The sequence below is a fragment of the Eurytemora carolleeae genome, unplaced genomic scaffold (genome assembly GCF_000591075.1).
Source record: "Eurytemora carolleeae unplaced genomic scaffold, Eaff_2.0 scaffold377, whole genome shotgun sequence".
Classification (NCBI taxonomy): domain Eukaryota; kingdom Metazoa; phylum Arthropoda; class Copepoda; order Calanoida; family Temoridae; genus Eurytemora; species Eurytemora carolleeae.
In genome coordinates this window covers 15001-27199 of record NW_019396822.1, presented here as the reverse complement: position 1 = coordinate 27199, position 12199 = coordinate 15001, and the positions used below count along the sequence as shown (strand labels likewise).

Below are 12199 nucleotides of genomic sequence, written 5' to 3'. Positions count from 1 at the left end.
TAATTATTAATACTTGACAAACACTTTTATGTTTATTATTTCTCTAAATTGTTAAGTGTTTATCTAAGAAGGAAGATTGATTGAAAATCTTCTCAAACTTTTCATCATTATCCTTCAAAAGAAAAGATATAAAAAATTTGCGAAAATAAATATTTGTGCGGATCATTTCTTGGCAAAATTTTCACACATTTTATTCGAAATATTAAACTTTCATTTGAAATGTTAATATTTGATAGTTAGCCGTAGGAGCATACAACATACAATAAATATTCTCTTGAAAATTTCCTAAAGGATTATTAGGAAATTTAATGATTTTTGTTGAATATGGGGAAATAAAGGTTTTTTGGGTTAATGGTGCCATAACATTTTTCGAAAAACTTTCCCAAATTTTTATTTGAAATTTTGAATTTGATTTGGGAAAATTCAAGAAATTTAGATTTTTTTGTTGAATTAGGGACAATAACGATTTGGGGGGGAGATAAATGAAATATTAGATGTGTCAAAAAACCTAGCAAATTGATGCTAAATAGCCTAATTTTTTCTTTTAATACCACCCTGTTTTAGGTCTGCTTACCTGAAAAAGTTGATAGAAGATGCTAACAGTAGTGAGGATACTAAGAAACTTCTCCAGTTCTGCTGCTGGGAAAACCCTCACTTCTCTCACACTGTTCTATACGAACTACTCTGGCAGATTGCATTTGCGTATACATACGAACTCAGGTACTAGGGTTACCCTCAAAAGATGAGACTGTAAAGACGACTTGAAATTGATAAAACATGACGATTCCAAGGTTAAATAAAAGTCTTCTGCCTTGAATATAGTCTTTCAATGGTTTATTTAATGATTTGGGAAAGCAACAAGTTTACAGATTCAGGGATTCATGAAGTCTCCTGTAGCTTGCTGCAGGTCAACCAAAGGGAAAAGAACTGAGTTTTTTTTCTCACAAAACTCAAGTTTTCTATTCCCTATATATTTGCAACCTGGAGGACGTTAACTTGATTAACTTCAAACTTTTATTTTTGATCAAAAAGAATTTATAGTTTTAAATATTAAAGGTCTACGACATCGGTTTTTGGGATTAAAAGTCAGAGTTTGTGTCAAAGACTCATTTATTCTAAACCCTTCTAGAAAGAAACATTTAACTACAAAAGAATAATAATTTTTTTTTGACAAAATAAAAAAAGTTAACGAATTGAATATCGTTCGTTTTGTTAAAACTTTTTCGCCAATCTAACACAATTTTGATTATCTTCCTCCACTGAGTGGTTACATCCCCGTTCTGATTCTGTCATCATTAATAATCATGATTGATGACTGAATATACATCATTTCTGTTCTCTCTACCCACTGAAGGTTGAGTTCACATATGTCTCCAATTTTGTTGAAATAAATAATTTCCCATTTAGGGAAAAAATGCATTTTCCATTGTTTTTTGGGATTCCATGGTATGATAACTCATTAGTTTATCTGTATTGATATTATTTATCCAAAAATCTATTCACTTTCACTAGTAAATTTGATATTCACTTGCCATATTTCAGACCCTTCCTTCAACTCCTTCTTGGCATGCTCCTGATGGAGGACTCATGGCAAACTCACAGGATTATGAAGGCCCTCAAGGGGATCCCTGACGACCACTCCGCCAGGGATGGACTCTTCGACACTATCCAGCGGTGTAAGAACCATTACCAGAAGCGGGCCTATCAGTGCATCAAGATGCTGGTCACCCTGTTCTCTCAGTGCCAGGCCGCAAAGAACATCCTGCAGGCGAATGGAGATTTGAAGAAGAAATGGACCTGGAGCGTGGAGTGGTTGCACGAGGAGCTAGAACGGGTCGGAACACAACGAGCTCCGTATAGCAACACTAGCGGTAGTGGGTACTATTCCAACTGGTCACCGCCGGCGGGTAGTAATGAGACCGCTAACGGATACTTCCTCGAGCGATCACAATCGGCGCGGCTCACACTGGAGAAGGCCTTCGAGCTGCTGCCGGATGAGGACGAAGAGGAAGGAGATGAGGGTGTTGGAGTAGCAGCTGGACCGGCAGGCGAGGAAGACGGCGGCAAGAAAGGACAAAATTCCGCCGTTCAACGTCCTCCAGACCGATAATAAGCGTTTTGTAAACATAAATTTTCATACAAAAACGTGCGTAAATTATTAATATGAAAACTATTTCTATGTTAGTTTTATACAAAATATTTTATTTTTTTCATTCTTGAGAAAAGGACAATAATCAAAACGTTGATATAAGCGGCGTTGCAACCAAATATATTATTCACATAATCTCGTAACAATTTTAGATTATCATCGGTTTCCGAGATTTAATATGAAAAAAAACTTTGGCCATCATTTTTGTCCTTAAGATATTGGCGCAGTTTCATGGTTTTTAATCATTATTTAAAATTAAAAGTGTGTAGCTTAACCCTATTCAGGCTGACGTCTGGTTTACCCAAAATAGTCTGGGGGGGGCGGTCCCGGGGACCCTCCCTCTATTTCCTTCTTGTGATACAAATCTATAACATTTGATATACTTCTGGAACGTCGGGTAAATGTAAAATAAGGCATTCAGGCAGTATGCCTGAGTACTCCGGTAGTAGGTTTATTATATAAGCCCAGCTTTGAGCCTAAAGTGAGAGGCATGTGTTAGTTATATAAGTATAAAAATTTGAACAGCAGCCTCTGACCACTTGAACACTTTNTAGCCGGAATAGGGTTAAAAATTCATAATTTTCGTGGATTTTCACCAATTTTCATATTTTTAGTTCTTAAAAAGATTTCTGGTGCCCGTTGATGATATTTCTTATTTGATGTATTTAATAAATCGTGATACAGTGATATACTGATACAGATTACAATGACATATGCCTCCTTATATTATTAAAGTGTTTGATGTACTAGTGTTTTTATTTAAGAAAGAGAAAGAAATGAAGAAAAATAAGATTCTGTATAAAATTAGACAAAATATTTGGCAGCGTGGGTAATTGCCATTCATTTAGATGTTATCTCAGCCCACCAGACATACAGGGTGTCCTTTCATACTTTTCAGTGGAGAGATTCACTATCTACAGGGTGTCCCACGAAATATGACGGTAGCAAGACTACTTGAAAGTCGTCTTTGATCTTGGAATTTATTTGTAACATTCAGTCTTCAACCTACATACTTAACATGTATGATTCTTGAAACAATAACCACATAATTCTCATATCCCATGGCTTTTCTTAATATACAGGGTGTCCCAAAAAACATGGGAATTCAGTGACGAATTCGATATCGTCTTTTTTAAAAATTCTTTGATTTAGTATAGTGATACCAACTGAGAAAGCTTTAATCTGTAAGAGTTTCGTCTGCTATGTTTACATTTTGTTTGTTTATGTTTTGACTGCATACGGTTGTACTTAGTAAAACAAGAAAATTGCAGTATACAAACAGAGAAAATTTGTCCGTCTTCACTGTTTATCTTGCAGAGACATTATAGACACAACTTGACATCAATTTACTGTTTTCATGAAATAAAATCTAGCTGACATAATAACATTATGGCTTTTGAAATTAGGTATTACAATGCTAATTCATAGCAAAGACGATATACTATTCGTCACTGAATTCCCATGTTTTTTGGGACACCCTGTATGTTCTCCTCATCTTTGTGTCAATGTTACCTGATATATTAAGAATTTTGTTCAGATTTCAATTTCGATAAATTAAATACAGGGTGTCCCACGAAACATGACAATAGGAAGACGACTTGAAAGTCGTCTTTAGTATTTGAATTTATTTTTGACATTTAGTCAAAGATAATATATATATAGATATGCAGGCAGGTAGAAACCTCCTTCCTAAATTGCTTGTAGCAGACAACTAATTTTTGAACCTCTGAGAAAATGTGCAAGGAGAGACATCTATAGCAAATTGATTACTTTCTATATTCCTTTCTCTCCTTGCTGCTATCTGTAGGAATTACGCATTTGTGTTATATAAACATACAGTACGCGTATTGCATCCTGTATAGTTCAAGTGTTGCTATCTGGACCTGTTTGACCAATAAAATTAAATTTCAAGGTAACACAAACATACAGTACGCGTTTTGATTATGTTATGCAGTCAGAGAGAAAAAGATTTAAATGTTTTAGACAAGGTGAACTTTCAGGCTCAAATTTTGATTTTTAACAGTCCAATGAACATAAAATATACAGTAATTTTGCCGTGTAGTGGATTTTTTTATATTTTAATCCTGAATTAAGTTTTTAAAAGCCATTGCCTCGGCAAATTTAAATATGCAAAAATATTTGCAGAATTTCTTCGCAAAAGTTGTGAAATTGGCTTTCTTTTGTTGATTAACCTAAATACACACGTCAGAATCTAGCGTACATTTTCCTCCATTTGTCCTGACGGGTTCCAAAGAGTTGTAAGAAGTCAAAATCCAATGACCGGAGGTAGGTCTAAATATAGATTTAGTCGGGTAAAGGTAAGATAAGGCATTCAGGCAATATGCCTGAAGACTCAGGCAGTAGGTATAAAATCCCCACTTTCAGCCAAAAGTAATGGGCATGTGTTAGTTAGAAAACTCAAAAAGTTTGAAGAGCCTCAGACCAATACTTTTATAGTCTCCAAAAATGTCAGGGGGAGGGAGGTAACCTAAACCCCCCACCCCCCCNTTAGAAGTAAATTTCTAGAGATAATAATCACAAAATTTCCCTTGTCCTGCCATTTCCAAAATGTGGTCTGCCTTTTTTGTGCTTTCAATATTGCCCGAGATATGAAGAATTTCGTTCAGATTTCGACAATTTTGCTTTTATTTAACAAAATTGAAATCTGAACCAAACTCTTTATATCTCCAGTAATATTGAAAGCACAAAAAACGCAGACCACTTTTTGGAAATGCCAGGGCTAGGAGAATTATGTGATAATTGTTTCAAGAATCATACATGTTAAAGTAGATAGAAGACTAAATGTCACAAATAAATTCAAATACCAAAGACGACTTTCAAGTCGTCTTGCTATTGTCATGTTTCGTGGGACACCCTGTATATCAAAAATCAAAGACGACGTTCAAGTCGTCTTGCTACTGGCATGTTTCGTAGAACACTTACATAGATTCAGCCTCCTTATAAACAGTCTCATCAATTTTTAAGACAGGGCTGACTTTGAAGTGTCGCAACGCCCTAAGCTTAAATTTTACCGCTCTAACTCACTTATGCTTTTCTGTAGCCCTTTACATGTACATTTTAGCACTGTAAAGCACTTGTTGTTAGGTGTGGTTTTTTAGAAGTTATTGGCAAAATTCTCGACGATTTTTGCTTGAGAGCGTGAGACCATTAAATCGCAGTGCACCCTGTATCTGAGAACACAGTGAATATCAATAAAAGATGGAATGAGTATTAAGCTTATAGGCCGCACAAAATTATATTAACGCTATAAACTTTTTGTTAAAAAATTTTAACATTAAATATTTAAAACTCCTTAAGATCGTTTTTTAACATTCATGTTAAATATTGACACACTGAACCCTACAAATTGTAAGGTTAAATCAAATTGCCCTTTTCCAATTTCAACATCCTTTTTCATCAGAATTATTTTCGTTGGAGGAACTTTATTTTCTAGTGACTTCGCGTTTGATAAACTACAAAGTCGGAATCACAACTGACCTCAAAAGTTTTCAAGAGTGAATAATAACTTTTTTTAAGGATTATCTTTGGTCGTGGTTTCTCTGCATGTCTTGTCTAGGAGCAATTGAGAAAATATCAGAAATAAACACTTTTCAAGCGAACATTAAATATTATCTCCCACAAAAAGGTTTAAAGGGTACCATTGTGAATCGGTTATAAAATAAAGGTTTGCTTGAAATACGACGAGCAGTTCCTTAAACTCTGCATAAATCCTTAGAATACTTCAACTTGAGAGGAGAAAAACTAAAGCACACTTCAGCAAGATGTAAATAAGATTTTATGCAAGATTTTTTTTTTTTTGGGGGGGGGTTTCTTGAGTAGACCTGATGCTGAACCAAAACACACACAGATGAACCTAAGAAGTGTGTGCATGGGTGCTATGGGGCCCAATCCCACCCCCATCCCCCCATTAATGAAACCTGTGATTTCCAGGGGGTGCGGAATGTGGAACCCCTTCCCATGGACAAGCTTCCCTCGACCCGACCAATTTGCCTCAAATTTTGATTGGGGAATTTGGTAGAACCACGCTATTGCACTTAGCTTGGTTTGGACATTTTTAGAAGAAATAGGTGTTTGAAGAAGCTGGGTTCCAAAGCTAATATTCTTTTAAAATTCGGTGATGGTGATGGACCTCTGTTGAGTAAAAAAAGTTAATGTTTAGTTCCACATTTATTGAAAATATATTTTTTTAATGTAGATTTATTTCCAATTGTGTATTCAGACACTGCTATAGACTAGTAGTTTAAATTGTTAATTGTTTTTACTGGAATACTACTTAAACTAGGTTCTCGTGAAAATATCGCATGGAAGACGATTTAGAAGTCGTCCATTAATTCCCATGTTTATTGAATCACCCTTTAAATGAATTCCCAAGGCTCATCTAATAATTTGGCAAAGAAGAAAGAAGTGGAGAGTTGCAGTTAGTTACTTAGAATTGAGATATAGATATCTAACTCTCATCATGATAATAAGAATTTGTGAATACATGGTTCCGTCAATTGTTCTTCGGCCGGAGCTTAGGTTCAGTTCACATTTTCCGGCCAGAGCAGAGGTTCGGTCCACTGTTCTCCGACCGGAGGTTTGGGTCGGAGAACCCCGGTTAGAGATTTAACTCGGGAGTACCATCTCATGGCAGGTTCTCAACTCATGGTTTAGTTTACAAAGTAGCAGAGGGTGGAACAGGNGTGTAGTGGTACAGAAACAGATACCGTTTTTTGAAAAAAATGGTAAAAATACCATTTTTAAAATGAAAAATTACTTAGTTACTTAGCAATTGTGCCCGACGCGCGCGGTGATTATGTTCAGAAGACAAATTGCTGTCCATCTTTAGGACTGAGTCCTATACAGTCACTATTTACTGTCAGTAATAGCAATTAATCTTAAATTTGTAAATTGATCGAAAACTTGTTTTTTCTAAATCAGGATTGAAGGGAATACAATCAGATTTTGCATGGGTTGTTTTCTTATACAGCTGATAAAGAAATATTTGGCAACAAAGCAAAAATAAAATTGCCAGCAGATTTGTTATATGAAGTAACAGGCTTGGAAATCCAGCTTTGCAATAATTTTACCTATAGAAGTCAACCCACTCAATTGAAAATTGTTGATCCAAGCTTAGAGCATTCCCGTGGTTCTACCGAGTTCCCCAACCAAAACAAAATTGTGGCAAATAGGTCAAGGGGTTCCAGAGTTACGGTTGGACATCCAAGTCAACTGACAAACAGAGATTACTACTTTATGTAGATATAAAGATTTCTTACAGAAGTTTGGAGCCTTGTAAATTGTATTACAAAAAAAGTGAATTTGAAAAAATCAGGGATAAATGAAATGGAGAGTTAATCCTCAAAATAAAAGTTCCCACAGTGTATATCGAGTTCAAGCGCTTGGGATTAAGAGTATCCAACACAATACTTCCCAGCTCCGAAAGGATTAACTATATATCAGCTTTACTGTCCATAAACCGCGGATTAGTGCAGGGTTTAAAAGGGTAAACAGTGCAAAAGTTACAGCCTCAGCTTAGCCTTGAATTTTCCTGCCAAAACAAAGAGTTTTTAAGATCTGTTTAATTTTCGCAAACACTCCCTTTAATTATTAGTCAATATTTCTAAATAACTAGATTAAACGGAATTCATCCACATATTGCGCAAAAAAGATTAAATCTATATAAAGTAGTAATCTCTGTTTGTTTATTTATATGTCAGATTATGACTAAAGAACCCCTTGACTGATTTGCTTAACATTTTTACTGATTAACTCGTTAAAACCAGGGGAATGGTTTTAGTGGGTTGGATATTTTAGAGACAGTTAGGTTTCTAGGCAAACCTGGGTTCCCAAGCTAGTATGATCAGGAGTTTTATCGTTACTTTATATTTGGGCACGTTACTTTTATTCGTCTAATATTTAATATTTTCCCAATATATTTATCTTTATTCAGGGTTACCCACAAAGAATGACGACCTGAAACTTTAGTAATAAGAAAATTTCTGAAGATTCAATTTATCTACTTAAATATAGTTTTATTAACAGTAAATTATGATTTGGTAGGAACCCGTAAATGTCAGAAAAATGACATAGATTATTTCCGAACAGTCGTCTCTGAAGTTTCGTACATCCATATATATACTTTGCTTGTCTGTCTGTCCGTTTGTAATCAATAAACGTCAAAACGGCTGAACCAATCTGGCCCAAATTTTGTGTGAGTCCTCACATGACTCCAGGGAAGGATTATGGATGCTTAAAATTACAAAAATGTGTGTCCAAAAGTTTTTGATGTTGTAAAATTTTGAAAATGCGCAAAAAATAAAAAATATTATTAAATCCGCGAGCTTTTTTGTTTTTGTTTTACATTGTACACAGAGAAGAGGCTCACAGATAGAGCCACAATAAAAAGAATAAGGGCGTGAAGCGTCCTAAAAGCCTAGTTACTTAGAATTGAGTTATAAATATCTACCTCTATATTAATCATAAATACGTCATGTACTGTACAAGAATGATTGCAAATAGAGGTATTTTTATAGTGTTTGTATAGGACCATGAAGGAGTATTGGAAGAGAGCATGGGGGGGGGCAGCAACCCTAAATATGTACTTTACTCCTAGTCCTATATCTCTAGTTATCATATGAAATACAGGAGTGTTTTCATTGGTTTAAAAAATGTTCTCTTGATTTGGCACACATATTAAAGATCTATTTTCATGTGACTTTCTTCCTCGTAGATTTAGAGCATGAACAGTCAACAATGAAAATTTTGCGGATTTTCTTAGTTTCGTTAGCGGATTTCAGACATTTCAAAAAATGGCATATGGCCAAGGTTTAGTCGTTTTCATGTAATTATTTCAAAGGAATAACCAAACTGCGCACTGTACCATGTGCAGCAAACAAACAAACACACAGGCAAACCAAATATATATTTACAAATATATTTGTTCCAAACATGATGTTTAAAATTTAGTTTTGGTGAAATATTTCCACAATTTTGTTGTCCCGGGACCAAATTTAATGAATATGAACTAGGTTGTCCAAAGTGTCAGGAAGGGTGGAGAGAGAGGGGGGGGTTTATGATCATAAAAACTTCATTAGAATTGGATCGTGCTGAAGATAATTAAATAAATAAAAAACATAAAGGACAAATGATTTACTATACAAAGCTCCCCCCCCCCTCCCACCATCATTATATTCTGTCTATTCTTCAAGTTTTATAATTTATCAATTTGTTCTAAAGTTTGCAAGGTATTGAAGTCAACATGAAATATATTTCTAACAAATGGTTCTGCTAAAATATCTTTAACGGTTCAGCTTGTTCCATCAAAGGATCGAGTTTATCAGATTTTATCCAGGCTCATTTCTTAAATAAAATCATGGTTCGTCTATTTGGTTCGAATTGACCTCGCCTCATAGGACCTTCAATCTTTTTTTAATTCACCGAAAGAAAAGAAACAGTATTTTTATTTACGAAGAAAAATGGGTTAAGCGGTGAAAGATTTAAAAGCTTAGAATTCATGGGTTATTGGCTTTTTATTACATAGTTGCTTAGATCTTTTTTTTTGGGTATTCTTAATCTCGATATCAAAATTGGACACTTTTAAATTTGAGTATCAATTAAATTGATCCCTGCGCGGATATTGAAGAGGAATTAAATTAATCCGTAGATCTTCATAAAATAAGATCAATGCTTGATCCCAAGATTAACAATTCAAAAGTTCTGTCTTCTGGTCGTTGTTAATGTCCCATACATTGAGACTGTTAATGTTTGGCAAAAGTGGCATTTAAATATTTTAGAAAAAACACCCCCACTTTATCCGCCCTCCGTCCCCATCACTTCCCTTTCGTTTCAGCGGAGGTATTCAATACTCCAGTTTAAGCCAAATACATCCCTGGGGGATACTTAGAATACAGGTTTTTATTTGCTTTCTAGTCAGTTTATTGATTACTGCTACTATTTTGATTCTATGCGAGAAAGCTCTATCCCCCCCCCCACCATTGACTCTTGCGGCTGCCATCTTGAATTGCATTTGTATCTGAATTTTGTTATTCAAAACATTGAAAATATATTGGAAAACCATAGTTACAAATTCTGATCAGACAATCCTGGCCAAATCTAGTCCTGTCCTATTTAATCCTGTACAATTCAATCCCGTTCTATTTAATCCTTTACAATTCAATCCCGTCCTATTTAATCCTGTACAATTCAATCCCGTCCTATCTAATCCTGTACAATTCAATCCCGTCCTATTTCATCCTGTACAATTAAATCCCGTCATATTTAATCCTGTACAATACAATCCCGTCCTATTTAATCCTGTACAATTCAATCCTGTCCTATTTAATCCTGTTCAGTTCAATCCCGTCCTATCGAATCCCGACCTATCCAATCCTGTCCTATCCCATCCCGACCTATTCTGACCTTACTTATCCCTTCCTGTCCTATCCAATACCGGCTTATCCAATCCCGACCTGTCTTGTCCTTACCTATCCCTTCCTGTCCTATTTAATCCTGTCCTATCCAATACCTGCCTATCCCATCCCGACCTATCCTATCCTAACTTATCCCTTCCTGTCCTATCCAATCCTATCCTATCCAATCCTGTCCTATCCAATCCAATCCAATCCAGTCCTATTCCATCCTATCTTATCTATTCCTGTCCTATCCAATCCAGTCCTTTCCAATCCTGTCCTATCCAATACTGTCCTATCCAATCCTGTCCTATCCAATCCTGTCCTATCCAATCCTGTCCTATCCGATCCTGTCTTATCCAATCCTGTCATATACAATCCTGTCCTATCCAATCCTGTCCTATCCAATACTGTCCTAACCAATCCTGTCCCTATCCTATCCTGTCTTACCCAATCCTGTCGTATCCATACCTGTCCTATCCAATCCTGTCCTATCCAATCCTGTCCTATCCAATCCTGTCCTATCCAATCCTGTCCTATTCAATCCAGTCCTATTCCATCCTGTCCTATCCATTCCTGTCCTATCCAATCCTGTCCTATCCAATCCTGTCCTTTCCAACTATGTCCTATTACTTGAAATTACGTGTAAAGTCCCTCTAAAATGTATTTTGTGGAAAGGAAGATTGTTTCTCAATTATCATAGTTCTGGTACACCCTGTACACCCTGTACTCTTGTACCTGAGTTGTCTTTATTATAGAAGATAATTAATTATAGGAATCAAAGATTATTCCTGAATTGATTAATTGATTAATTATTTATATACTCTATATATTGACCCTCCCCCCAGCCATGATTTACTGTGTACACCACAAACAGTAATCACAACAATGATATATTAATTATACTTATTCATTATTTTGCTTCTTAACAGACAAATATTTGGATTAAGAAATGTTGACTTTTGTGATTTTTAGGTTTCATATTTCAGTTAAGGAATTAAATATCCTTGTGAAAAACTCAGTTTTTAAATTCCTTATGTCTTTTCAACCTGATGGTTTAAACATTTTATATTTCAAACTCAGATTATTTGAATTAACTGAATTCATAGTTTGAAATATATAAGGTCTTCGATATTAGTTTGCTAAGATATTGGGGGGGGGGGGGGGGGAATCCGATTTTGTGGCAAAGTTTCTTTTAATTAGAAGTACAAAACCGACTTTTAAGCAACTTGTTGTAGAGTACACATACAGGCTTCACGCAAAAATTGATGATAATTTTGCCAATAATAAATGTACATGTCCAGAGCTTCAAAAAGTATAGGTGAGTTATTGAGGCAACATCAAAGGCCAGGGCGTTGCGTTGTGACTCTTAAAATTCGACCCAATCTTGAAAATTGATACAATTTCTTTAGCAGTCTGGATTCATGAAATTAAAGTGATATACAGTGAACTATTTTTAAAATTAGTCGCGTAAAAATCTTAAAATCTTCAACGTCATTTAATGGTAAAAATGTAAAAAAAAACTATTTTTATTCAAATGTTTCTGGTCACCACTGCATGAAAAATCTCTTTTCCATCACCTTAACATCAGTGTAACGAGCAATGAAAATGATCGAAAATTTATCAAAAATTCAACATA

At 35.2% G+C, this 12199-nt stretch overlaps 1 protein-coding gene across 1 annotated transcript in view; it reads left to right on the top strand.

The window, feature by feature from the left end:
• LOC111709059 (probable ubiquitin carboxyl-terminal hydrolase FAF-X) overlaps positions 1–2443 on the top strand; it is a 37215-nt gene extending 34772 nt beyond the window's left edge. Inside the window, exons 50-51 of the mRNA XM_023482645.1 lie at positions 565–720; positions 1543–2443. Coding sequence (XP_023338413.1) covers positions 565–720; positions 1543–2110 — 724 coding nt within the window. The 3' untranslated portion in view covers positions 2111–2443. The remainder of the gene's footprint in view (positions 1–564; positions 721–1542) is intronic.
• Positions 2444–12199: the final 9756 nt, after the last annotated feature.